This window comes from Watersipora subatra, chromosome 5 (assembly GCF_963576615.1).
Source record: "Watersipora subatra chromosome 5, tzWatSuba1.1, whole genome shotgun sequence".
Lineage (NCBI taxonomy): Eukaryota > Metazoa > Bryozoa > Gymnolaemata > Cheilostomatida > Watersiporidae > Watersipora > Watersipora subatra.
The window spans coordinates 18,040,572-18,067,671 of NC_088712.1; the positions used below are offsets into that span (position 1 = coordinate 18,040,572).

The 27,100-nt window shown below is 32.0% G+C and overlaps 1 protein-coding gene across 1 annotated transcript; it reads right to left on the bottom strand.

Moving 5' to 3' along the window:
* Positions 1 to 332: 332 nt before the first annotated feature.
* LOC137396126 (fibrillin-1-like) lies at positions 333 to 27,036 on the bottom strand. The gene is made up of 11 exons (XM_068082284.1): positions 26,903 to 27,036; positions 23,739 to 23,903; positions 22,893 to 23,015; positions 19,882 to 20,031; positions 18,035 to 18,163; positions 16,040 to 16,174; positions 12,401 to 12,532; positions 9,524 to 9,646; positions 6,766 to 6,891; positions 5,406 to 5,593; positions 333 to 594 (listed from the first exon to the last, which is right to left on the bottom strand). The coding sequence occupies exons 1-11, from the start codon at positions 27,000 to 27,002 to the stop codon at positions 478 to 480; spliced, it is 1,488 nt and encodes a 495-aa protein (XP_067938385.1). The 5' UTR covers positions 27,003 to 27,036; the 3' UTR covers positions 333 to 477.
* Between the last annotated feature and the right edge of the window lie 64 nt (positions 27,037 to 27,100).

Here is a 27,100-nt window from a genome sequence, read left to right on the forward strand (position 1 = left end):
TTATATATAGTTTTTATGATTATATAAATTTTGAGTATTTACATTTGTTGAAGTCTATAATTTTTCAAGTTTGTAATTTTTGACATTTGTTACTTTTAATGTTTATTATTTTGTATATACTCAATTAAATAATTATTCATCTTCAAGGGTGCAGAGATCCGTAAACATCTCTCGAATGGCTGAAGGGGTTATCCCTTTTATGAAAAGACAACTTCACTTACAATATTGCATTGCCATATTACAATTTTTCATGATTAGATACACATGATCTAAAATATCCAAAAAGCTCTAAACTTTCTCAAGAAGAAGAAGAAGAAAAATCCATAAATGATTATAGCTTTTTATTTTTGTCGTAATTTGATTTCAAATGGGTATAAGATTAATTTCTTCATTCCTGTCAGAGCAGCAAACATTCCAGACCTTACATAATTGCCAGAGACTATGAGCTGACAGCGAGTTCTTTTGGCAGCAGTTCTACTATGGGCAAGTGATGCTTAATGCATGGTTTTCCACTTCTAGATCAGCATTTTGCTTCTTTAGCACAATAATCATTGTTTGCAAAGACTCGGCAGCCTTTGTGTCAACATCGATGACCTAAAAAGACAAACATTATCTGTTAAAGTTTGATACAAAAAAAGCGAAAACTAATTGTTACTCAGGGATTTTTGGAAGTAGTTCATTTGTAAAAAAACTACTAGCATTTGAATGCTTACCTAATATAAAAAATTTATACAATTTTTTATAGTATATATAAAGTTATAAAATAAAATGAAGGTATAAATAATATTATAAAAATAGATATTTACAAACAAAATTAGACGATTTTTGAATCAATTTTGCTCGCGGCAGCTGCATCATTGTTTTGCGCTTAGCGCGTTTTTGCACTTGGTGCTGATGAGCACCAAGTGCAAAACAATGTTGTAACTGCCATGAAAAGATTTTAGTCAAAAATCGTCTATTCTTAATAAACTCAACTAGCAGAGTGTAGAATGCTCTTTGTTAAATAAATTTCTTTGAATGAACATATATTTATAAATATATATATAAATAATTATGTAAATAAATATAAATAAAAACTTAAAAAAGGGAAAAAACTTTCAGGTTCATGACACTCAGCAGTTGAAGCAGAAATATCATTTGCAATGTTCAAGTAGAGTCAGATGTATATATAATCCAAGTTTGAAGGATTTTTTATTCCACTGTGAACAATGTTATTTTGAAAAAAATTAAAGCCACTTAAAAATTGATCCAATTTTTTCAAACATATCTTTTATTATTACTGACACGGCCTTCTGCTTTTATAAACATTTTAATAACCTTAATATTTCTGGCACAAGAGTTGTCTGCACTATTTTAGAATGTAAATAGATGTAATGCTAAATAAAGGATCAAATGCTAACCATTATTTCATTGTGAAATTATTTTTGAGAAATGTGTTTCGTCAAGTTCAATTCTATGAAAGACACCTTCTAAATGTTTTTAAAATTTTTAAAATTTAACTTTTTATTCTTTAAACAGCAATTTATAAAAACCAAGACAAATAAATAAAAAGATTGACAGACAGGCAAACAAACAATATAAATAATAAACTAATATAAATGCCAATGACCATTTGATACAACTTGTGAATTCTAAATTAATTTTTTTTTTTCGTTGTATAAAACTACTGTATATACTCACATGTAGGCCAACTCCTAAAACTACTGTATATACTCACATGTAGGCTAACTCCTAAAACTACTGTATATACTCACATGTAGGCTAACTCCTAAAACTACTGTATATACTCACATGTAGGCTAACTCCTAAAACTACTGTATATACTCACATGTAAGCCAACTCCTAAAACTACTGTATATACTCACATGTAGGCTAACTCCTAAAACTACTGTATATACTCACATGTAGGCTAACTCCTAAAACTACTGTATATACTCACATGTAAGCTAACTTTTAAAACAGCCGCAAGACAGAAAACTTTGCAAAAACATGCATATGAGCAGACCTTCAAAATACCATTAAAGTCAGCAAAAATTCAAACGGGTTAGCCAAATTACTGACACTCCTACAATGTAAATAATATGTTGCAAGAATACGTACATCATAGCGATTTTAAGTTATACAAGCAGTAAAACAATTTTAAATTGCCTATTCTGTTCAAAGATTTTCCCAAACACATTTCTTTCGCCCTTGAGAAAAACTAAACTTAAATTTTTAATTTAATGACTGTTAGTAACTATGGTATTATTGGTACTGTACAGTAGCTATGGTATTATTGGTTTGGCAACTTTTCTCCTTTTTCTTATCGCTTTCATTCAATTTAGAGTCCATGAGCATGGTAATTTTACAATAAGTCAATGTTAGCACACACCTTCAATGTCAATTTAAATTAGTTTATTCACTTTTTCACTTCTAGACAGCAAGATCTATGCTGCAAAAAATTAGTAAAAAATATTGTATGTTTACAATAAAACAAAACAAAAAAGCATCCTCTTTTTTTCTATACAGTAGACGTAAGCTCCAAATAATGTAAACAATTTATGTGAAGTTTTTGCTTTATACTACGTAAAAAAATCTATATAATGTTAAGTGTCACGTCGAGGGAGTTTTCAAAATTGATTTGAATGTTAGTTTAGTTTATTTTGCGGCACTTGCGAAGAAAAATTGCTGTGCGTATAACGTTATATATAATTTATATCTAACTTTCGTGACATTCTAGCTCGTCCTAATAGATCGTTAAATGTGTCGACAAAAGAGAGAATAGGATATCTGCGCAATTGTTTGTAAATACAAAGGCAATCGATTGATGCAGGTGTTACAGCGTCGGTCTACCAATCTGAATGTCATGAGTTAGAGTATTGTCGAATGTTTTCTTTTATTCTAACCTTGACCCCTAAATACAAATTGCATAAACGATGAACAGGTAGAACTGTTTTTTATAGTAAAAAGAATTTGTCATTTTGCCTTATTGTAGACGTACAAAGTTTTTGTTACTAGTTTTACTTTACTGAATAGACTTTGCTGTTTAGAAAAAATAAGCAAATCGTTGTAAATGAACATCGAAAATGTGCAGTTGCCATCGACTTGTTGTAAAATTACCGCAATCATTATTTATAAAACCAATGAGATTGATCATAAAAAGGAGAAAGTTGTCGATGCAAATCAATAATACTGCAGTTATGATACAGCTCACCAATTAAAAGAGTTAGGTTACTTATTCCCATTTTGCATGGCCAAAGGGGTGGGTCCGGAAAGATCTTTGATCAGATTAGGCAATTTACATGTATTTTACTGTTCCTTTAGCGTAAATGTTCCTGGAATGAATTATTTACATTGCATGAGCGCCTACTGTATATATAAATCTGAAAGTCTGTAGTGGGTTCTACATCCAGGTGTAGTGAATTAAAATCTAGTAAAAAAAATCTGCATGATACTGTATTTGAACTTCTGACATTCAGCTCACAAGTCTCACACTAGTTGCTTCTAGCCACTAAACTATGCCATCCTTATCATTGCTAACCATTTAAAGTATCTTTATTTCAACTGCAGGTTACAAGCTAACTATGTACTTTTATTATTAATTAACATTGCCTTTTGCGTTTTTTTCAAGTTTTAAAAACCATTTTAAAATCCAATGCCCATTTTTTAAAATTTTATAATGATCAAATGTATCGCTTCAATTTTAAATGTGCTGTTATACAATGCCTTAAATATCCATTTTTCCTAGGGGTTTCGCTAAAAACGTTAAAAACTAGACTTTTCACATGGACAGTTTTTGTTGTATCGTCTTCAATAGGAACTGCCTTTACATTCTTTAACCATTTGGTCAGACAAGGTACGCTCACGCGCTTCACTGCCATACATTTGTACCAGTATCAAAAAGCATCAGTATCGTCAATTTGATGGAGTTTTGATAGATAACATCTGCAGCAACAGTAACCTTTTTTATATACACACTTCTTTGTACTCTTTGTTATTATTAATTCAACATATTCATAGCTTTTATTTTGTTTTCTCAGTTCCTATTAATTGTATTAGTATTCAATCATTTTTCAGTGTAATCATTGTAGCAAAACATACTTTATCTAACCATTGCTTGCGAACTGTTTCACACTTAAACACCTTGACAGTTGTTTTATTTTTCTCGTAATTTATTTGAAGTTTTGAACCGCACAAAACACTTTTCTCATGATATGAGGTTTAAAAGTCAGAATTCTAAATGTTGTATTTGCTAATTAAAAATGTATTTTCTGTGCAAATGTTTTTTTATTATTCGGGCAATGCCGGGCATTCAGCTAGTCGTTACTATAATAAGAGCCGTGTCCAAATCTCCATCCGTCTATTTGTTGCCGAGGTTAGAAGTTAACATCACTTCCACTCTTAACATTTAGTTTGGTTAATCACTCTAACTCTAACCTGCACTCTAACACCTGCACTCTAACACCTGCACGCTAATACCTGCACTCTAACACCTGCACTCTAACACCTTTTCTAATCAACTGTCATTAGTATTTCTAAATAATTATACAGTTGCTTATTACCTGTGCTTTATCAACACACGAAGAACTTTTTTTCTGGCCCGCTAGAGAGCCATAGTATTAATATATATCATAAAGATACCACTGTACGTCATTTTCCATCCTCAAGTGCGGCAAGAGAGAAAACTATATATTTATGGCAAATGGTGAGATTCTCATTATACTTTATGTTACATAAAGATTTTAAAGTAATACAATGCAAAACTTTTACATAAATTGGTTACATTAAGTAAAATTGACACAAAAGAAAGGTTTACGTTATCTTTCGCTTTTTTCGTGACGTCATTCTATGAGTACGGGACTGTGAATTATCGTGGTCCGCCATTTTTGTAGACAGCTTTTACTGTTGAAAACACGAAGCTTCTGCAATTAATTTTTGCGAGCAACGCTGTTGTTCACAATTTTGTACAGTGACGCTAAATACTTTTTTCAAAAAATCTCAATATAAACCCGAAATAACACCAAAAACACTATTCAGTAGCGTAAAATGACCGAGAATTTGTTTGTCTACAAATATGGCGGTTATATATATATATATATATATATATATATATATATATATATATATATATATATATATATATATATATATATATATATATATATATATATATATATATATATATATAGTACAAACATCTTTCTGCGAATGAGTGCATGTGCAGATGAATTGATGGCATACAGAAGCGATGGATAGAAATGTCTGCTGTACTGACCAAGCACAGAGCATTATAATTAGGCGATGAAAAAGTTAGTGAGCACATGTTCCTTTACTGTAAGGGATTATTCAAAGCTGGCTAATATGCAAGTATATACAGTAACTTCGGAGTTATTAGTTGAAAATATAAAATGTTGCTTTTAACATACCTCTCGGCGAGCACGCTGACCCTGGAGTCTCTTTGCCTGCAGCTGATCGGCACAACGTCTGAGAAGTTTCTCATGTTCAAGTTCCAGCTGAAGACGCTCGTGGTCCAGCGATTGATACTGGAACAGCAGAGCTGAGCGGGAAATTCGATCACCCTCCTTCTCTATATCCCTGCCGTTGTAGGCCTTCACTACAAGAAGAAACCAGAGACCAATATGAGAACGCAAAGCTTTAAAATGTTCGGAATTTTGAACACACACAATTCAAGAATTATTCTCTTTTACATGGTAAACAAAAATTTGGAACTCAAAATTTTTGAAGATGAACCATAAAGACTTTTTGAGAAAATGGTCACAAAATCTGTTTTTATTGATTTTTATTACTTTACTTTTTATAAAAAATTTTACAAAAAAAACAAAGAACATAAAAGGAAGACAAATGGAAAGCAGACCCGGGCTGAAATACCGTAGCTAACCGTAACATAATATTGACATAATATTGACAGAGTAAGCCCAAACATGGCAAAACAAGGCAAAAAAAAGAGCTGCATGGAAATGATTGATAAAGGCTAAACCATAAGACAGTCATTGTTAAAATGACTGACTGCAAGGGAGAGAGAGGGAATTTAGTTTTTCCATATAGTTTTAAATAGTTCATTTATTTTAATGAGTAATTAATTACTTTTAGTATTTATCATATACTTTTAAGCTGCTTGGAATGTTTATGAATACATTTTTGAACCATATAGCTTAGCTCTGTGCAAATTAAATTTCTATGTGTAGTTAAAGCTGTACTAGAAATGCTGCAAAATTAAATGACAGGCCTCAACAGGTACTATCCAGGTATTCTAGGAAATTACAGCCATGATATCCTATAATTGATAAAAGCATGACACATGCGTTGTGGCAAATTTAAATATGTGAGCTAGTAGAATGCTATGAAAAAAGGTCTGTTTCCATTGACAAAATATAAAATTAAAAGTATTTTTAATTTCAAATCACCATTAAAGAAAGAGTAGGCAACTCTTTAAATTACACAATTAGATTGTACGGGTGAGCATGTGTGAGCGCAAAATTCAAAAAAATCATTAAGTGCAAAGATAACGTAAAAATTTTTTCAAGTGCAATTGTAAGGTAAAAAAACCATTAGGCTGAAAAAAATTGTTAACTGCACAGATAAAGTAAAAAAAGTGGTAAATGCAAAGATATGGCCAAAAAAATTGTTGAATGCAAAGTTAAGGTCCAAAAAATCGTTCAGGGCCAAGGTAAGGAATGTTTTGGCTACCGTAAGTTAGCTTGCTTTTATCAAAAATAACTAGAATAATCTGCGTGCGGGGCATAGACTGAGCAGCCTATGGCATACCTGAGCAGGATAATCCGTCTCCTTGGTATCCATAAATACAGGAACAGTTGTAAGTGCCGTCCATGTTGTTACAAATAGCATTTTTGTCGCATTTATTGTCTAAAGCGTTCAAGCACTCATTGATGTCTACAAATACAGTCAACATCTTTACCTTGACTTCCGTTGTGGCACAGCACACTGCAAACTGTTTTTTTGGCAAAAAAACATTAATTTATGAGCTCAGTCGATTGAAATCTCGTCAGAACAACTCATACTCTAACTCCTTTCTGCAATCAAATATCGTGACAACATAAAACATGGCAAGAAAGATAGAGAGTCTAACAAAGGTTAGAGAAAGGTTAAATGGCAAAATAACATTGGAGTTGTCTTCTACTTAGAATATTAAAATGAAAAATCATCAAAAGCCAATTCTTGTATATTAACAAGGATTTTATATGCTCGCGCATCACTTTTTCACCTAAAATAAGTTTTTTTCTAAAAAAATTCTTTTAAAAAACAGGTTAGTCATGTTTCCAAGTCTTTAAAATAAAAACATAAAGCGTTTGAATTATACACAAATACGACCTAATTTTTAAATTATTTTTTATTGCATATCTTTGGATACGAGAAGCTGTCTTTATGCTCTGGCAAAATACACAGAATATAAAGATTGCTTTGCATATCATGACAAAACTGATATGCAAACATTTTCATTTTACATGGCCTTCTAATAATATACTAATTTGACAAGGGCAGCTGTGGCCTTGTGGTTTAGATTGCCCGATGTGCAAACAACAGGTTGAGTGTTCAAATCCCATATAGCCCACTGGTTGTGACAGGAATAACATCCGATTTCAAATTACTCTTTGCAAGTGGGTATGTCTCCAATCATTCGGGCTCCTTTGCTACTGGACTCAAGCATGTCTGCCCAAGATAACACAGCTATTGTTTGTTCTTAAAAAACACTCACAGCCTCCGCTTGCATCAAACAAAGCCTGCATACTTTATCTTTGAGGAGTTGTTCCCAGAATTAATAATATAATTGCTACCACTAGTTTGTTACTCTTTCCGTCTACATTGCTGCCGATTTAAGACATAAAACTATGTTAAGTGGGCTATGCATAAATTATTGGTTCAACTCTGTTGACCACATTTCCCATTTTCTATCAATCTAGTCTAACATCTTCTCTGTTCACTTCTCTAATCAGACTAAAAACCATAAACCATTGCTAAAATAGTTTAACATAAAAGAAGTACTTTCTTTTAGGTTCAAGCCTAAAAGGTCTAGCCTGTGGTGCTTTCAAACCGTCAGAAAATGAATGTTGCAAAGGTCCAAAACAGTGTCAAGGTTAAACATTTTTCCCTATCAGCCAGCCAACATTGAAAAATGGTTAAGACTATTTTCTAGTCAGTATTAATTTGGAATTTTTACACACCAGAACATCAACTTTGGCTCTCAACATAGACTACCATAAAATAACTTTTGTACATTATTACTCCAGCAACAATATAATTATTACATATTTAATTAATGCAACATCTGCAGCACTTTATTGAATATAAAATCAAACCTGTTTCTCTATATTAACGTTTAAAATACAAATACAGTCATATATATTTTTTCAGCAATTAGCAACTATCTGTGGTGAAATGAATAAAAAAATACAAAAGCACAGTTATTTGTATGGCTCAATTTTTGAAAAAATACCAGCATAATAAAAATATTATTAAACAAGCATGTGACAGATTTTGATACAATAAAATATAGCCCAATAAATTACACAAAAATAAGTTGATGAAAATTTGCGAGCTATTTTTCAACCTTTTAAAATTTTACAAATAATTTTGTAAATTCATAATTTAAATTCAATTTGGCTATATATAATCATACTAACCAAGTTACTTGATTTTTGATGAAGCTCCAAGTTTTCATTTACAATACAACCATATCTTAACCTGTTAAGAACTCATTAAAATAATTAGCCTATTTATTGGCTAATTATTAATTGTTAATTATTAATTGGAACTCATTGGGCCTTTCAATGTGATCAAGTTTTGTTGATTTTAATAGAGTTTATCAGAAAGAATCGGTAATTTTTTATCACTTGCAATTGCTTTTGATGTTTGAGATTGCCTAATTGTTACGATGCTTCAAGATTAAAATTGAAAAAACTTGATCACGATTAAAACATTCAGTTCTAGCAAAAGTGTGATAATGACATCTATAGTTGGAAAGAGACCCACAGAATAGAAACCCGTAACACTTCAACTTGAACACAAGAGCCGATATCAACTATAGCAACGATAACAACTAGTGATGTCACTTTGCACATTTTTATTTTCTGAATGTTTTAACCGCAATAAAGTTTTGTAGATTTTAATCATGAAACATTCTGGCAATCAGATCACCTCAAACATTAAAAACAATCGCAAATGATAGAAACATACCGACACTTTCTGATAAAATCTACTAAAGATTTGTATAAGTCTATTTTTAAAAACCAATAAAATATACTATATAATATTTTATTCATCTGTGGTACCATTAATTTCATTTGTTTTATCGATGAATTTCACATAAACAGGGTTACGCAAATTATGTAAAAGTACAGTTGTGAATGTGAGTGTTTTTTATAAATTCATCGTTTTATCTTCTAAGTTGGTTTTTAGTCTATTGCAGCCTCTTTTGTTTGAATTTCACCTTGACACTGTTGATCACAACTACATTCATTAAAAAGTTACAGATCAAGCAATTATGTATACAAAAAACATGACTCACCTGTACAGTAGGTGCCATTGCCGGTAAAACCCTGTTTACATGTGCAGGTGTAGCTGCCTACATCGTCGTGGCAATCAGCATGAGGAGAACATTTTGAGCTGTTTTCATCACATTCGTTGATGTCTGCAAGTCAGAGAAAAAATTTAAAATGCTGAAACTCCGACCAATATTTAAGGAAAATGCAATACACAATATATTGTTTATGTTAGCAGAAGGTTAATCATGCTTCTCTTATAAATTTTTAACTATAATTTAATTAAAACCATCACATACTTAGTCTTAATTGATCAATACAGTTCAAACTAATAACATACTTTCCAAAAAAGTATCGACAGTATTTGCTAGTATAAAGTGTTGTTTCTCTGTATTTGATTGGCGTCTTAGAATTGTATGTGTTGGCAACTTTTATATAAAATCTGTTCATTTGAATCTTAATAGTTTTAGTATACAGTTAAAGGTTCATATATATACATTATATGTTTTTATATATATATACAAAATGCATATATATATATATGTATACTTTATATCTATATATATATTTTTCAAAGTATGTCCGTATGTATGCATTCCGGCTATAGCTATTAAAATCTTGGAATAAAAAATTCGTATTGAAGAAGATTTGATCTGAAACCTTACCATTAGTCAGTCCGACGCTCTACCCAATAGGCTACAGAGAATGAGTTGATAGCTTGCCAATAAAATTCGCTATATGGGAGCACATACCCAATGGCTCTGCATAGCACACGGGGTGATTGCATAAGTGATTGTCTTACTTAGCTTACTAAAACTTTCCACTGGCGATCTGCCAGGCTAATAGCAAGTGGCAGGCAACTCTCATTACTTCTCATTGTTTATAAGTTGATTTTTATTACTCGGGCAACACCAAATAGCACAGCTAGTATATTTATATATATGTATGTATAACAAATATATACATACCTGTATGTATATATACAAATATATACTGTATATATGCATATACATGTATATACAGTAATATCTAATGATATATATCTCATTTATACATTAGATATTTTATATTATATTATATGTACATGTATATATGCATACATAAAATGTATATTCATATATATATATATATAATATATACATACATGTATATTCAAATAGATGAACAGGACATAAATACATATAAATCTATATATATACATATATATATATATATATATCATATCATATAAATACTGGGTATATATGTATATATACAAAACATATAAAAAATATATATGTGTATATAAATATGTTATATACATATATAAACATATTTACATATATAATATGTATATGTATCACATATATTATGTATATATACACACATATCATTTTCATATATATGTATTTTTTTGTAAAAATGTGTATATATTTTATAAATATATACATAAATATTTTTTGTGAATATATATACATATTATATATACATGTAATATTATGTATATGTTGTATATATACAATACATGTATAATATACAACATTATTATACAGTCAATGTGCATAAAATATAGCGCAACAGAAAGTCAATGTGCTATATTTTCAATATATATATTGAAAACATAGCACATTGACTTTTTTAAAGTCTGTGAGGCAATTTAGTTGTTTCATGGCAGGAAGTCAACTCCCATTGGCAATGGGATTTATCTCCCTTGTCTGCTCTGAGCTGCACTGATGAGGATTCGATAGCCGAAACAGCATTGTCTGTTTTGGCTATTGAAACAGCCAGTACTGTTTCAATAGCCCAAACAGACTATTTCAATACTGTTTCAGTACTATTTGTATACATGTACACAAATAGTACATGTATACATGTATATATATATAGTATGTATATATGTAAGTATATAGTACATGTATATAGTATGTACAAATAGTATGTATACATGTACATGTATACAGTGTACATGTACATGTATACATATACATAAACATTTACATAAACATTTACATAAACATAAGCATGTACTTATACATTTAAGCCCCCGTACATAAACATGTACATATACATTTAAGCTCACGTACATAAACATGTACATATACATTTAAGCCCACATACATAAACATGTACATATACATTTAAGCCTACGTACATAAACATGTACATATACATTTAAGCCCACGTTCATAAACATATACATATACATTTAAGCCCACGCACATAAACATGTACATATACATTTAAGCCCACGCACATAAACATGTACATATACATTTAAGCCCACGTACATAAACATATACATATACATTTAAGCCCACGCACATAAACATGTACATATACATTTAAGTGCACGTACATAAACATATACATATACATTTAAGCCCACGTACATAAACATGTACATATACATTTAAGCCCACGTACATAAACATGTACATATACATTTAAGCCCACGTACATAAACATATACATATACATTTAAGCCCACGTACATAAACATATACATATACATTTAAGCCCACATACATAAACATGTACATATACATTTAAGCCCACGCACATAAACATGTACATATACATTTAAGCCCACGTACATAAACATGTACATATACATTTAAGCCCACGTACATAAACATGTACATATACATTTAAGCCCACGTACATAAACATATACATATACATTTAAGCCCACGTTCATAAACATACATATACATTTAAGCCCACGCACATAAACATGTACATATACATTTAAGCCCACGTACATAAACATATACATATACATTTAAGCCCACGTTCATAAACATACATATACATTTAAGCCCACGCACATAAACATATACATATACATTTAAGCCCACGCACATAAACATGTACGTGGGCTTAAATTTCTTTTGCAGATAAATGAGAAAACTAAGGAGACATACTTGTACAGTTTGTCTTGGGTCCTCTAAAACCTTCCTTACACGCGCATTCAGCGCTGCCATAGGTGTTGCGACATTCTGTGTTGAGATACACATTGCAAATCAATTTGGTCTCCAGTGCACACTCATCGATGTCTGCAATAAGAAATGTTAATAAGACTATATCAAATATAACACTAGAACAAGTTATGCGACTTTATTCTATTTTCACATTTTTAGTTGGAAGCTTGGACATTAACTGAGTCAGCTATCATAGAGGTTCACAACGCTATACGTATATAAGTTGAACACAATGAGCGATTAACTTTCCACGATTGTAGAAAAAACTTAGCACGAGTGAGGAGCTTGGATTATATTCGTGAATAATCTTTATATATAAATTTCAGTGTGTATCTTTTTGTTTTTTGATTAAATTTTGGGTCCGGTTATTATAGCTAAAATCTAGATATGAAAAATCTGCGCGGCGCTGTATTTGATCTCGAAACCTCTAGATCTAAAGGTGGCAAACTTAACCATTGAGCTGCAAGAAGAACAATGAATTTTGTTAGCAAATAGTCATTACATTGGTTAAGTTATGCATGCTCAAAGTGATTGTTTTGTGTTTAATAACTAGCACTGTTGACCATTACCCATAATGATTGTTAAGCTTGGCCAAAACCCTGGTATTGTTTTAGCAAAGATTTTAGTGAAAATCTAGCTTTCCAGGTAAGTTACTAAAACTCATGAAGTAATTATTCTATCACCCGCGCAACGCCGAGCCTTTGGCTTGTATTGTTATACTGATAACACTTCATTGGGTACATTTAGAGCTATTAGTACAATAGAACATTGACTAACGAAAGACCTGAATAGGAAATTTCCAACTTATAAAACATCTTTCTATAGAAATATTGCTTCAACTGACGAAAGCTGCTAGTAAACAGGAAAGGCCAAAACCTAAAGTATAGAAATGGACTGCTGGCTATTTGGAGGATGAGCAGCACAGTTCGAAAGTAGTACTTGAGATGCTTGGCCATTGGCTGCGGCATAGCAACTTTATTTAGCTTCCTAGTCGGCTAATACCAAAGATAAACAAACATACCGTTCGTAGTTTTTATTAGTTATTTCTCTGTTCTTTATTATTTCCTAGCATATTTATTTATTTATTATGTAGAAATATAAATCTAACTTGTATTCCTTGCAGGTTTTAACCATTACTTATAATTTACGCAAGTATTATGTGTGAGTTTTATAGGGGCTTGACATAGTTTAGGGCATTTTTATGGTAAAATCTGTTCCTTTTTATGAAATATTTTGCTTATGAAATGACTGCCGGAACAAACTAATTTCCTAAGGAGAGGTTCTATTGTATTTTTATTTTATGTGATTACTTATTACAATACACATTATTAATATATTTCTCATTTCGTCTGCAGGCCACACTGAGATATTAAAGATGAGCGATTCGGCTGACCTCAAGTTTAAAGTAATCACAATCTCTTTTAAACTGTACACTCTCAGGCACTAAGGCTTTAAAGTTGTGTATCTATGGCTGACCAAAAGTCATTAAACTAGTCAGCAGGGACCAAGATAGCCAAAAGAACTAGCCAACTACAGCTAAGGTTGGGTTGGTCTCTGAAGTTATTTGTCGCAAAGGTAAAAACATCAGAGGGTTTTATTGAGAAAACAGTTGCCTTTACAGTAAGAAAATACTTGAGCTATGCTCTCAAGGCTGGATGATCTGATAATATCTGAGCATGACAAACAATTTGCAGTCAATTGTACATCGGGAATTCTTTTTTGCAACAGTTAGCCAAAACGTCAAAGACTAATGTTTTTAAATCATTTCTACATGTAGTTTTATTTGAGTCACTTCCAATGCAGGCAAAAAATATTTTGTTTCCTGTTTATAGCAAAATCTTTTTTAAGATTTGATGCTGATAAACTTACAAAATAATGGATTGTTAGGCAAAAAGTGTGCATGCAATAAAACTCAAGTCAAACAATAATAAATTTGGTATTAATATGTACCTGTCAAAATTTCAATACTAATATGAAATCACCCTCTCTTTGTCTTTCCTGTTTTAATGTCAATTTTAAATGTTACAATTTTATTTTAAAAATTAAAAATTTTATTTTAATTTTAAGAGTTTCAATTTTAAATAGGCATGTTGCAAAGCTCAGGCTAAATTGAAGTAGACACTGGTTTCACTTTTTGCACCGAGTTCGATTGGCAACAGTTTATAAAAAAAACACAGTGCAGGGAAAATACATCTGACAATGTTTTGCTTTTACTCAAATCTGCTACAGCAGCTGTATCCAACAGTTCACAATTGTTAACTGTTGGATACATTGTTAACAATGTTAATACTGTTAACAATTCAGGATCAGAATTGTTAACAATGTTAATACAAAGTGTTAAAATTTTTAACAGTGTTAACATAATTAACAGTGTTAACATTGTTAATAATGTTAACTCTCAGTTATGAACATAATAAACAGACAAAACTAGAAAGCCTTTTAGAAAATTTGAAAACAATTTGCTTTTCCATTCATAATAATACACACTATCAAACTCGGTCTACATCAACATTTATGTTTCTTCAGTTACCTCTAATACATCACAACTTTAAAAGCGTGGGAAAACTATTAAATATATTTGCTTTCTGTTGCTTTCATTGAGTTTTACAAGCTTGGAGCTTTCATATAATATTCAGTTTACAAAGAATTGTGTTATCCCAAGTGCTTTCACAGTTACTTGAAAGTTGTTAATGAATTCTAGAAACAGGGAGGTGATTTGTGTATACAAGACTGATATGTTAAGACTGAGTATCCCTAAAAGCTGGTTCACAGGCTAATGCTGCAATACTTCGGTGATCATTGATGACAACAAAGTTTACATTATTCCATACCCATCCATGTTTGCATCAGCAAATACTTCGTAATGTAGTGTTCTCATTTACCTTTTTAATGTTTCGCAAAGAAGCATCTTTTTTGTCATGCACTCGAATCAAATACTAGTCCTGAAGCAACTATCATAAACAGAAATAAATAAATCAGGCTATCCGCGACCATGAATTACTATTGCCAAATTAGTTTCCACTGTGAATGCTCAGCGAAATATCAAGAGAGTTTGACAGCTGCAAACTTTCCCAAAATATTCATGTTGCTTCTTTGATGCTATCAGTCCTCAGTGCACATACATGTATCTAACAATAAACCACGAATGGGCAATGCTGACATATGACGATATAGCGCACCGGTGAATAATTTGCACCTGTGAGAAGTCTAAACCTGATTATAAAAGCAAAATAAAGCAGTGAAAATCAGGATTGTGTATGCTGATATAATGTTATCAAGAAGGCAGGCGCTCAAAAGTGTGCAGCAGACAGTATTGAAAGGACCGATCATGAAAGCCTATGCCGCCTCCATGGCCACCATAGACAAGTTACATACTGAATTTCACTTGGCTGCTTTGGCAATAGAACCACACACCATACTGGCATATCAAACCTGTTTACACTGCTTACCACTAACAAGAATATGAGGTTGGCGACTTCCACGAGACATATATTTGGCTGAACAAAGATGATCTAATGGCCAATGCAGAGTCAAGGTTTTAAGGTGTTCAAGCTGAGTTAGGTATAAAAGGTATAAACTAACCAACACAGTGTCTTATAAAGGGACCTTGTTCCCACTCGAAACCAGAGTCACATTCACAAGAGTAGTTGCCAACTCCATTAACACAATGAGAATTCCTTCCACAAGGTGCCTCTAGAGTCTCACACTCATTGATGTCTGTAAAACAAAACATTAGCACATGAGATGTCTCGACACCTGCTAGCAAGTTTCAACATGATTGAGAATCTTTGTAATGCACATATGAGCGTGCAATGATGTATGGGTAGACATACCAACACTTGCTAGTAACTGTCAGTCCTAAAATGCTGCTATTCCTGCTGATTATCAATGGTTTCTATACTTATCCGTAATTGGCTGGAGGCAACTTAAGTATACTTTTAAGCTGTTTTAAGATTTCATTGGTTCGTTTTCATGAATTTATTAGCAAAAGGGAAGCATGTTAAAGTATGTTTTATCTACACGATTTTTTGCTATGAAAGTCAATAGAATTTGAAACATCAGCTTTTGATATAAACAAATCTTTAAAAAATTAAGCAAGAAATTATTTAAAATATTCTCTTGTTAACATTGTACAAATAAATTGTTAAAAAAATCGTAGTTTTCTTAAATTAAAAAAGTTTGTTTGAAGTCATTATTGATTTTTGGTTGGTTTTCATTTAAATTTCAAGGTTTCGGATTTTCAATTCACTCAGTTATTAAGCTGAAAAATATCTTTTTTAAATCTATTTATACTAGAAGTCTCTGCTATGCCTTATATCGACTTTATCGCATAAGCATTCACAGTTACTATCCTACCAATTTAGGCATACCATTATCATCTCAAAGTGAAGAAATTGTAGGAATCTATCAAATTCAAATTTTAGTTTTTTAATATCTTTAGACAATACTGAATGAAAACTATAGAGTTCAGTAACTTAAATTATGAAAACATCTGTTAATTTAATATGTGTGAAAATTGTTGACAATTTGAAACATTTAATGTTATGATAAACTCAAGATGCTTTCAAAATGACCTTACACAAAAATTTAGTAGATTTTATCAGAATGTATCAGTATTTTTTATCATTTGCGATCATTTTTTATGTTTGAGATGATCTGACTGCCAGGATGTTTCAAGATTAAAATCGCGAAAAGTTGGTTGCTATTAAAAGGCTCGGACAGCATAGGTAAGAAAACTCCAAAGGAGTTTGAATTGACTCATTCTTTTCATTTCCAAACCAAGTATCCACATAGTAAAGTGATTTCGGCTGTTTTATTAACTATTTTACTTTCACAAAATTTTCTTAATTTAGTTGACAAATTTTTTTATCTAAACCCATTGTTTTACTTGCTAATTTTATTTATTAACTAAATTTTATTATTTTACCTGACTAGTTGTTTTTAGTTAGATCCATTGTCCTATTTGTTATAGAACATGAATTTTCTAAACAATCTGTCATACACTGTGTTTCCATGCTGTGAATGGTTCGGAGTTACCGCCTGCTGACGAAATTGTACCGTACCAATTTAATGATTTGGAGTTACATTATAAATCTTTCCGAAATAACCGATGTATCAAAATATAACATGTTAAAGTAGACTCGTTTCAGGTCATGGTCACTTTTTAATTCACTCTTAGTCAATTAGTTGCACGGAAAAGAAACTACTTTGTTATCTTCGTACAAGCAACACATCCTTGGAATTTAAGTGTTAATGAAAATGCAAAAAGTCAAGTAGAGACAGTAGCGAGTAACAGCAGAACGTCTTCATAGCAGAGACCCACGTGGTTGTATGCTGAAACCTTTGTACCTCCATCGGAGAGTATTATCCACTCAGATTCATCAGCAGTAAGCATTTCTATCATGTCAAAGTACTCTAACAGCAAATGGCTTTGAACAGATTTAGGGAAGCAAACGAGCATACAATGCATTAGAATTTTACTGTATCTATGGTTCAGAGTGGAAGCATCACCAAACCCATTTGAAGCTTGGATACTGATTAACAATCCATCCAGTTGGGCAAAAAGAGATCGCTTACCAACACAGTCTTTTCCAGGGGCAGAAGGGTTCTTTGGCTCAAATCCAGAGTAACAGGTACAGAAGTAGCTGCCGATGTTGTTCACACATTGCTGCTCACATGTATTGTCTCTGTCACACTCATTATTATCTGTAGAGAGAAAATACGTTACATTCCTTATTGTTACACATACATAAGCAAATTAACAAATTTTTACTGTAATAAGTGCTGACGCTGTCTGAAATCGCAGTTGGAGGTTAAAAAAAGAGTACATCATAGGGGATTTGAACCTATGACGATGAGCTTTACTGACCACTGTATAAGCGTAATATCCGATGTCCATTTTTAGGTTTATCGTGCATAAGTTATACTTACGTATGCTTGGCATTCGTGCAACAGATCGTACAGAGTAATCAATATGTGCATAATTATTTCGTGAATTATTTATTATAGTATAAATTGTATAATATATTTTAATGTATTTTAAGTTATATTTTAATGCATTACAAAATAATATTGTATATCAAATTATATTATAATATAATACACTATAATTATATAATGTTATATATTATACATAATATTAATATATTATATATAATGTCATTATGTACAATATAATAATATATATTATTATATTTTATACAATACTATTATAACATTATTAGGCTATAGGTTATATTTTAATATGTACTACATTATACTATAACGCATTACACAATAGTATGATATACTATACAATTTATAACATTAAATTATATTGTCATATTACGTTATGATAAGTTAAATATTATAACAAACCGTAAGATAATATAATACTATGTTCGCAAATCATAATATGTTATATTATATTGTGCTATAATAAATTAGGCAATAATTTAACGAAGTTTAGTATATTATATAACAACATATTATCATATTGTCAATTTATGAATTATATTAGATTAAAATATTAATAATATTAGTATTAATAATATTTAATTTTAGTATTATTAAATATTTAATATTAATATTAAAATTATGAATAGCAAATCATTCTTATATGAAGAAGGTCATATATGGTATTAAATAAAATATATGATTATATTACATTTAACGTAATATATTAAATTTTGTGTAATTATACTATTTTAATGTAACTTAATTATTATTTAGGTTATTTTAAATTAAAAATAATTAATCTAGTTATATTTCATTTAATATCATAGGTATATATTAAATGTATTATATATTTAATATTTTACTAAGATACAGTGTATAATTATTTTGTATTTTCTTGCATTATAGTATTCTAGATTTTTGTATCAAACTTTATTCACTATTTCTATTTAATATCTTGTTGTTTCAAGTTATGTACCAAAACGTTTTATTAGATTGAACTGTGAACTATTAACCCCCAATAATTTACGGAGTATTAAAAGTTCTGTGCTTTACTATACAGTATTACATTATTCGAATTAGGCATAATCATTTAGTATACATCAATATACTCAGTAAAATTATTGCTTAATATTATATTTTTTAAATATTTTATGTTTATGTATCTATTAGATTTCTGGCAATCTAGTGTGCTGTTAGAGATCATCAGGTGCACCGATGAAGCACACAGAGTAAGTATGTGCACAATTATTCTATGCGGTAATGATGAATGATCAGTACAGGTGGCGGTACATTGGACTGCAAAGCTGAATGATGCAAGTTCTATTCCTGTATGATACGATCTTTTTCCAAGCACCATCCGTGGCTACAGACACGGCTCTTATCATAGTATAGATTATATTTATATTACAGTTACTGCTGACAATTGTAAAATAAGTTTTGGCAAATTTTTTAAAATTTACCACAGTATATGATAAATCTGTACTTACCAACACAGCTGGTTCCATTTTCGCCCGCCACATACCCTTTATCACATTTACATTCATATGAACCATCAATGTTGTTACATATTCCTCGACCATTGCAGTAAGTATCACTAGCATTCTTTTCACTTCCTGCTTCTGCGCACTCATCAATATCTACAAATGCAGTATAGTAGCTCATATAAATTGACAAATACAAATGGTAGCAAACAGTGCGTTCTGATCATCTGTTTTGTTATATTTTGGCACAGGATCAAGCAAAAGCCACCTAAGGGAAACGATATAAAAAGTAAATCAAGAGAGGACAACTCTGCATAGAGGACCACTATCAATTATATTTCAAATAGTACTACAGTTAGGATTTGGGAGAAAACCAGCGTAATTAACTAGATGTTATCTTGCATTAGTTTTAAAGAGACATCAATGCTGTGAGTAAAATGGTGACAAACAAGCGTAAAAACAAATGGTTAAAATAATTGTCATGAATTAACAAATCCTTGAACGCAGTATTCCATTTCAGAATTCTCCATTTATTTGGACCAGCTGAATAGCAATCACTAGCTGTTATATAATGGTGACTAGTCAACTTTTGTGGTTTTGTTTTATAATATATTTATTTATTTTTATAGTGTAGTTATCTATTTTTATAAGGTATTATGCATTTTTATAATGTGTATCTATTTTTATATTGCGTTTATTTTTATGATGTATATATATTTTTTAAAACCAATGTATCTATTTTTGTAATTTGCCAGAATGCTAGACATTGCACGAGTAATGAAATAATTAGCCAATGAGTTTGAGTGACTTACTTAGTAAGCTAATAAAGGTAAGCTTACCTTTGCTAAAACAATTTCCTTGTTTGCAGAGGGCTTAATATTCATTATGTGACGTATAACTGTTAACTGTCATCTGTTAATAATGTATTTACCTATTTTTATGATGTATCTATCTTTTTTAAGATGCATTTATCTTTTTTATAATGTATTTACAAACCCAACAATCACTACTAATACTTCTGATTCCTTTTTAAAAATTAAAAATTGAATATTGTTAAACAGATTATTTTAATTCAAACAGCTTGTTAAATTTTTCAGTTCCATTTGTTCAAGTACTACAACAACTGAAAATAGTTGAACACAGAAATAGTTAATATTCTATTTGATCATGACATCACAATCTTGGAGATCTAGTGGTTTACTAGCTAATTCCCAACTTTTAGCGATCAAACATTCACAAGCACTTCACACAGTCTCACAAAATAGTAAATACACTTGGCCATAATGATTATAGAACATTACTATTGCTCCAGTCACCTAAGCTGAGTTCACTAGCGAAGAACTCAGTAACAAATTTAGCAGCTACTCCAACAAGATTTTGAGGAGTGTTTCATATTTTTGTTGGTATCAGAATATGAAACAGTAAGTAAATGAAAACATTAACTCGTATACTAAGTTTCCTTACAGCGATATGCTAGGTACACCAGAACCGAATCGCTACGCTAAGCCGAGAAGCAGAATATGTTTTCATAGGACACTATAGAGCGATGGTTGTATGGCGCATTATGTCAGGTTTGTATCTTCAAGGCTGGTTTCCATATGACAGCGCAATGATCGTGTGCGGCCCAGTGATAGTGTGCAATGCATTTCTCGGGCTGCGATGCAGTGTTTCTATAGCGCGCGTAGGCGTCATGCTTGCATTGGACAGTGTGGGTAATTTCCTTACTTTTTCGTACGGGAGACCGATTTCTTCGGAAAACATTCCTCTGTTGCGACCTTGCACTGTCTTATGAAAACCAGGTTTACTCTTTCGTACGGGAAACCGATTTTTTCGGAAAACACCCCTCTGTTTGAATTGTGGGATAGGTTGAAAAGGTCGAGTGGTGTATTGCGGGATACATTATCGTGCACACCTGTCGCAAGGATCCATTCTGTTAGATCCTTGCAATCAGCGTACACATGGCGCGCGATCGTTGTGCGTTGACGTTTCCACATCACAGTCGGCCTACGCACAACGTCGTGCGCCTTAATCCGCGCTTCGCACTATCATATAGAAACCAGGCTTTAAGGAAAGCAAGTTTGACATCCTTGATTGCTAAAGCCATTTCCATGACACAAAGATTACGCATCACACAGGTGTTTTGCTTCCAAACCCTGAGACCTCTGGCATTATAAAGTAACCTTTGTGTTCTCTATATACTAGGATAATTTCTTAACAAGTCTCATTTGCATGGTGAAGCTATTATTTGTATGTTAGAGCTATTATTTGTATGTTGGACTATTGCTTGAATGTTGGAACTATTGTTTGTATGCTGAAACGATTATTTGTATATTGGAGCCAGTATTTGCATGTTTGAGCTACTATTTGTATGTTAGAACTATTATTTGTATGTTGGAGCTATTATTTGTATGTTGGAGCTATTATTTGTATGTTGGAGCTATTATTTGTATGTTGGAGCTATTATTTGTATGTTGGAGCTATTATTTGTATGTTGGAGCTATTATTTGTATGTTGGAGCTATTATTCCTATGAGAATACTTTAAATTCGTTTAATTTGTCTCATCGCCAAAAAAATACAGTTGCTTATTAACATTTAATTGTAAATTTTTTACTAGCGACTCAATTAGAGGTTAACACGTTAACAGGTTAACTCGTTAACTCGTTAACACGTTAACTCGTTAACTCGTTAACAGGTTAGGCAAAATGAAAACGGCGTAATTGTACGCCGTTTTCTCGTACGTACGTTACTCTTAATCTGCAGACATTTAAATCATGACAGATTGAGCAGAAAAAAGCTGTTACATGATGGCATTGCTGTGACACATAGGGTAAAGGGTTGCTACAATGATACTGTCACAGCACCATGTTTTGCTACGCTATCGCTGTATGGAAATTTAATAGTTGAGAAATAACAGAGGCAAATGTAAAGGCTGAATTATGACTACACTATGAATTTAATATATAAATGATAAAATAAATAATTTTAATATAAATAGTATAATATGAAAACAACTTACCCCCACAAACAATTCCTGTTCCCCGATATCCTTGGTCGCAATAACACTCAAAGGAGCCAACAGTGTTCTTACAAATGGCATGCGAATCACAGTTGTCAATCCTATCTTCACATTCATCCACATCTACAGCAAATGTACACAGTTTTTGTCTCCAACTTTCATAATGAAAAAGTAGCAAAAATTTGGATAGATTGTACACAATACATATCTTATGCAGAGTAAGAGATATTTTTTCTCATTGTATAAACAATGATTTTATTATAAACTTTGTTGAAAACATAAAACATTAACACGCCATATTTTGGTAATTTGATTTCAAGCTTTCTGTATAAAAAACTGTGAGAAAATTCATAGTTACTATTAATAGTCACTATTAATAGTCACTATTAATAGCAAGCATGAACTTTCTTACAGTTTTTTATACAGAACAACATATAAGTATTCCATACAGAGTAAGAGATTTCCTTTTCTCATTGTACAAACAATAAAATTTTTATAAATTTTGTTGCAAGACATCAGACATCATCATATTATAGTTTGGTAATCTTGGTAATTTGATTTTCAGATTTCTGAATAATAAACTGCCATAACATTGCCATTTACTATTCATAGTTACTGTCTATGTCATGCTGCTGTTTGTCCATACTGGCCAGCAAAGTGTCCACACCACCAACATGTGGCGACCATATTTAACTTGAGAAAGTCTTTCCTTTAAAGTAGTTCAAAAGTAAAAGAAATAAGATAAAAACATAACCGCAATGAAAAAGGAATAAATAAACCAAAAAACAAACAGATAAACAGGCTTGTTTATCTTTATTGTCATGATAATGATGGAATAATACTCACCGTTGCATGTGATTCCATCTCCAACGAAGTGAGTACGACATTGGCATGCAAATATTGAGTTTTTGATATCTGTGGAATCAGCCTTTTCAAGCACACATTGACTGATGTTTGCTGCTGGCAAATCAGTGTCGGTTATATTGCCACATTTGTTGCAGTACGAAATACCTAAATAAAAACAAAAAGTTTATATGGTAAAACTGCAATAGTTAACTTTTGATCTTTTGGCCTAAATAGAAGCTGCTCAACATAAGAAATGATGAAAAAACAAAGAAATTAAAAATAGAAAAGAGAGTTGAAAATGAGGCAGTTAAACATATCTAGCAGAATAAAATAACATTACTATAAAAGTAAATCATTTAATGAAATTTAACATAATATCCTTAAAGTAAGAAAGCAAGAGTTTTTTTTGGACAATATATTTAGTAGAATGTTAAAATGGAGTAAATTTAGTTTCTGCACAAAAAATCTTATAGGTTTTATCTGCTACATTTCAAAAGTTTGTAATAATTCGCCAAAATCTTTTTTAGCAAATAAAGAGCCAAATCGTTTATATACAGCAACAATAATACCAAAATTATTATAAGCATGCTTTTGGAAAAAAGAGCAATTACTGCCAATTTCGTCGGCTTTGAGGAATGCTGACGTTTGAACATAGGCTTTTGAAAAAGAAAGCAGTACACCTCGGAAACAACAAGCTGCAATTAATCACCAACCGGAGAAGTCTCGTCTTATAAAAACCTAATTATATGACACCTAAAGGATCATTCTCATGGCTAAGAAATTATACACGCTGCAACTTCATGAAAGCCACCTGCATAACCTGCCAGAACCTGCAATTCCACTACCTCATATGCAGTTACAAGACCCGTCCCTCCAAACACCTGAGCTACCAGACCAAGGGTTAGGAGACAGACTAAATCTAGTAAATAAAGAATAGCCAGCAAAATACAGACCTGAGACGATGCCCAGGGACTACCTCCACTAAACGCCTGAGACGATGCCCAGGGACTACCTCCACTAAACGCCTGAGACGATGCCCAGGGACTACCTCCACTAAACGCCTGAGACGATGCCCAGGGACTACCTCCACTAAACGCCTGAGACGATGCCCAGGGACTACCTCCACTAAACGCCTGAGACGATGCCCAGGGACTACCTCCACTAAACGCCTGAGACGATGCCCAGGGACTACCTCCACTAAACGCCTGAGACGATGCCCAGGGACTACCTCCACTAAACGCCTGAGACGATGCCCAGGGACTACCTCCACTAAACGCCTGAGACGATGCCCAGGGACTACCTCCACTAAACGTCCAAACCAAGACCAGACCGAAACAAGAAATGACAAGCTAGAAATGACAATTTGATACCAGACACAGCCACAAAAGCAACTATTTTTGCAATTTTAAGACTAATAATTTTTCCGCAGGATCTTTCACAACATGATGTAATTTTTTGCATGTTAAAATTCTTTTAGCCAATGATGCCCTGACTTATTTTTATCTCCTATAAACAGTAAAAACAGAGTAAATACTGCAGCATTTCCCTAAGTTCAGCATTCAGTCACTAGATCTACACAGAGCAAGGCAAGTTGAGCTATTTTACAATATAATGTAAGGCAGTTGCAGAGTCCTACAATTTGGGAGTTATAGACTCATTTTAAACTTTATGTATTCAAGTCTTGGATCATATTTAATCTATTAACTTTTTTTCTATTTTATTGATTTTTATTTGATTCATTTTGTTCCAACAACTTAAATAGTGTCTTACACTTAATATTTTGTGACTGGTTGTTCTTTGACAAATTCTGTCTTTATTAAAAATAGGCCATTGCGGACTTTGCTGAAACGGTTTAATTATTGAACTACATGTAGGAAGTTACCCCACAAGTTTTGTCTTGGATATGATTTGCAAAGTCAATGAATTTTCATGCAACTATGTCAATGCATCAAATCATAACTGCATGAAATGAGTTCGGGTTGTTGATATTTAAAATCCAGACATTACGCAATAGAACTAGGGTTTGTTTTTGAATGTTGGTGGAGTAAATGACAATCAGCGCGGCCCCTCAAAACAACTTTACCAATGTAACAGAGTCAAATTCTTTACAATGTGATTTGGCAAAATTAGATTTGAACTATAACTGGTATCTGAAAAAGATGTTAACATTATAAACAACATCATACAAAAGTCCTATTTATGACCTTACCACTAATGGCATGCCTAATTGGTATGCATGCGATTGAAGCAATATATGGAAGCATAGACAAGTAGTTTTAGAATGCAGACACAGACCTAATGAAATATTATTAAAGCTACTGTATGGCTCGTACAGACTTTTACAAACTTGAGAATATAATGTAGTAAAATGGGTTCATTTTAGATTAAAAGATTTAAACTATAATCAATGATTTGTCAGGGTAAAGGTTTTTGACGCAAAGAGTCATGCACCTAACATGGCTGTTGAAATATAGTTTGAAAGTATGACTGCACAAATATTTTCACTAGTGCGTATATTAACATTTGTTATTTTATTGAGAGGTGAGAGGACATAACTTCCAAAAAGTTTTGCTCAATGAGAAAGTTCAATATTTTCTATGAGGAAGTCCAGTTGGCATCTCAACACCATTTTAATGAGGGCTAATGCTATCAGTGTCAAAAGTATTCCAGTAGATTTAAATGACTCACAAAAATCTAACAACCAATATATTAATATTCGCTATTATAGTGAGGTGTGAGAGGACATAACTCCTAGAAAGCATTACAGGTTGAGCAAGCCCAATATTAGTATGGGATGTTAAAAAATTACTTATAACAGTTTTTAAATTTAGTAACGTTCTATTTTATTCAAAGACCAAATCTTATCTGTCAGTAGAATTTACAGAACAGAGACATGCGAAACAGTAAGTGTCAACATGAGGTAAGTTTTTATCTTCCACCTATCAAGTCTTTTAAGTTCATGGCTGAAATCTAATGGCGATACATCTATGGGCAACTGGCAAACAATTTTCATTACAACACTATGCTTTAACATCTAATAGAGAGACATCTATGTGCCGCAGGATAAATAATTGCTATTTACAACACTATTATTTGAGATCTGGCCGTAATAATATCATAAAACTAAATGCATATGCTTAAAACCGAATGGAATTAACAGGTACCTCGCCCATCTGTGAAGTTCCCCGTCAGTTGAGCCAGAGTTGTCGTGAAGAGCAAAAGAACTGCAACAAGCTGTAGAAGGGTGTGACATGAAGCAGCCATCTTGATGGGAGTAGAGAGCAAAAGTGAGTTAGGGAAAGGTTGACCACAGAATAGATAAGAAACTAGCTTCCCTTATCTCCACGCCTCTTCAGCAAGCA

Bases quoted from the DNA above. Each gene is read 5' to 3' on its own strand.
- LOC137396126 (XM_068082284.1), bottom strand. From the start codon at position 27,002: ATGGCTGCTTCATGTCACACCCTTCTACAGCTTGTTGCAGTTCTTTTG. The intron at 9,647-12,400 runs GTATGTCTCCTT...TCTGACTTGCAG, and splicing joins ACCCAAGACAAACTGTACAA to ACATCAACGAATGTGATGAA. The intron at 6,892-9,523 runs GTGAGTCATGTT...CTGTATTTGTAG, and splicing joins CAATGGCACCTACTGTACAG to ACATCAATGAGTGCTTGAAC.